This window comes from Geospiza fortis, unplaced genomic scaffold (assembly GCF_000277835.1).
Source record: "Geospiza fortis unplaced genomic scaffold, GeoFor_1.0 scaffold23, whole genome shotgun sequence".
Taxonomy (NCBI): domain Eukaryota; kingdom Metazoa; phylum Chordata; class Aves; order Passeriformes; family Thraupidae; genus Geospiza; species Geospiza fortis.
This window is the reverse complement of record NW_005054303.1, coordinates 10,212,474-10,215,222: the sequence shown is the minus strand read 5'-3', so window position 1 is coordinate 10,215,222 and position 2,749 is coordinate 10,212,474. Positions and strand designations below refer to the sequence as shown.

The 2,749-nt window shown below is 43.0% G+C and overlaps 1 protein-coding gene across 3 annotated transcripts in view; it reads left to right on the top strand.

Annotated features, from left to right (window-relative positions):
• Nucleotides 1-61: 61 nt before the first annotated feature.
• RHOJ (ras homolog family member J) overlaps nucleotides 62-2,749 on the top strand; it is a 60,869-nt gene continuing 58,181 nt past the window's right edge. For 2 of the 3 annotated variants that reach the window (XR_004082938.1, XM_005417943.2), the window contains exon 1: nucleotides 364-644. Coding sequence is in view for 2 of the 3 variants with exons in the window: in XM_005417943.2 (XP_005418000.1) it covers nucleotides 467-644 (178 nt within the window). In the remaining variant the exon portion in view is untranslated. Of the gene's footprint in view, nucleotides 118-363; nucleotides 645-2,749 lie in introns of those variants that run through there. The other variant, XM_031066155.1, reaches the window with a different exon arrangement.

Genomic DNA, 2,749 nt, shown 5'->3' with positions numbered 1-2,749 from the left:
GAAACCCATGATTTCCTGCCACACAGCAAGCTGGAGAAAGAAAGGAAAAACTCCATTAAAACCCTCCAGACTCTCCTCCATGTAGAAATGAGATGGAAAATGGAGTGGATTTAACAGGAATCCCTGGTTCCTGCGGCCAGGCTGGAGGAAGGGAGACGCGGATCGAAGCCCCAGGCTGCTGATATTTTTTGAAGTCGCAATAAAGACTGGGAACGGCCGGGCAGGATGAGGATTTCCTGACTGGGACAAACGAAAAAGGACAGATCACTCTTCTTTTTTCTTTATGCCATTCCTCTCTGTGTGTTTAATTTATTCACCTCGATGATCCTCTTGACTGATCTGGTAACTGTTAGAAGCGGCTGTCTTCTCCAAAATCAGGAAAAGTCAATACAATCGCACTTCATTTTTCCTTCATGTGCACTTGGAAGTCCTGGGAGCAGCAAGAGCAGCAGCGGCAGCAGCAAGAATGAACTGCAAGGAGGAAAATGACAACTGCACTGACGGGAGCAGGAGCAACACCAAGAAGATGCTGAAATGCGTGGTGGTTGGGGATGGTGCAGTTGGGAAAACCTGTTTGCTGATGAGCTATGCCAATGATGCCTTCCCAGAGGAGTATGTCCCCACTGTGTTTGACCACTATGCAGGTAAGAAAGTGCTTTTAAAGACATTTAATCGAGAGCTGCAGGGCAGCCAGGTGGGAGGTGAAGGCAGCTCGAGGAGAGGACAGTTCAAACGGGATCCATGGGTTACTTCTTGTCCAGGAATGTCATTCAGGCCTGGATGGTTGCCAGGCAGCTTAGATGGCAGCTCATAAAATTGGGACCATGCAGGATTTATTCAGAGAACTTATTTGTTTGCTTCTGATTTTTGTCTTGCTTTTGGCAAATAAGAAGCATTAGGGATGCAGTTAAATCCACTGTGTTTTGGGACAACAAATGTAATTCAGCATCTATCACTTTGTATTCTCAGTTAGTTTTTGAAGTTCTGAGCTTTGCAGTTTGCAGTTAGGAAGAATCGCTCTCTCTATATATGTGTATATATATATATATATATGTTATCACAATCTTGTCCCTCTTGGCAAATGATGCATAAATTACAATATTTATACCCTATTTAAGGAATAATCTTTGACAATATATGCTATTTAAGGAGTGATCTTTGAGAAAACCAGCACAGTCTCTTTCCAAGCTGTCAGTACATAACTCCCCTTCCAGAGACGTTTGTTACTCCATCTATAAATAGATTTTAATACTACAACTTGATGGTAGGGAAAAGCAGAAGAGGTGATTGATTTGAAATCTTCATAGGAGGGGAATTTGTAGTATAAGAAAAAAGCACAAACATAATCAAGATCACCAGTGATATTCACTGCATTGCTGTGCAGAACAGACCCACAGATTAAGTACAATATTCACAGGCCTCTCTCTGTAGCAATTACTGACTTTGTCCAGCTGTGTCCAAAGTTATCACACAGATGTTTCACAGGCTAAAACTGGTGTTCAAACATCTGCTTAAATTTTACTATCCCAAATTCTGCTGTTTTTCTTCTCACAGTGCTCCTTTGGCTTATGAGGGTTTTTTAATGAGATCCCAGACACAGATTCTAGAAGCACTGCAAAACTCATTGCTTATCTTGCAGCAGCAGTTGGAGTTTCCCTCATTTTCTCCCCATCTCCTTAAAAACTGAATTTTCATGGCGTGGCTTATCATAGATTTGGTATTCTGTAATGGGAAAAATCCCTGTTTGCATTCTGGCTCTGTGTCAGGCTTAGCAGATGAACTGGCCAAACAAGAGAGCTGTGTAATTGCAGACTCTGATCCGTGGAAATGTGAAGACCTTTTCCTCCACAAGAGTGGGCAGCGTCACTTCTAATGCAAGCAGCTCTCTCTTTTCTCTGCCCTTCCCACCACACAGATTGAGTGATCCCTTTAGAAAAAAAAACATTTCCACAGACAAGATATACAACATATATTAAACATAACATATTGCCTGTTGGAAATATGTGCTTCCATGAGCCAAAATCCCTAAGGGCTGCCTTACACTGCAATAGCACCCACTTTCCTGTGATAACTTCAGATCTGCTCACCCTTTACAAAATGCTGATCCCAGCACCCATTGCCCTTCTCCCTCTCTCCTCCATGCCCTGCAAATACCTCTGCCTATGGGAAAAGCCATCCAATAGCTGGTGCCAGACCACGTGGGCATCAGTCTTGGTGGTTTTGGTGTGAGTCTGGGGGCACACACGTGTGCACCACAAGGGCAGTGATGCCAGCCAGGCAGCTGGCACTTGGTGGGGGCACCACTCTGAGTTTCTCCTCCCTAACCAGCCACAGGTGACTCTCAGGGACTTGCTTTGATTCCCTTTCCTATGTTCTGAAGTGCTGGAAATTGCCACTGGGCTCAAAAGTTATTGAGGGATACGAGGGCTGAGGGAAGGATGGGAAGATGAAGTAGCATCCTGATTTCCTTGGGGTAAAAGGAGTATGAAGGCACTTTTAAATCAAGCCTCATTTTCAGAAGATTTACCCTCTAAAATATCTCCAGCTATTTTTATCTGCCTTCTTAACTACTATAGCACATAAATATAAAAATATTTTCAGTGACAAAACTCATAAAGATAAGGGGGGAAAATAGCTCTGTTTATTAACATGCTGTTCTGAGATAATCCCTGTCCAGTGGCAGTGGTCAAAACAAGCATTGATCACAAATGGAATTTCAAGTTTTTGAGGAATACCATCATTTATTAAA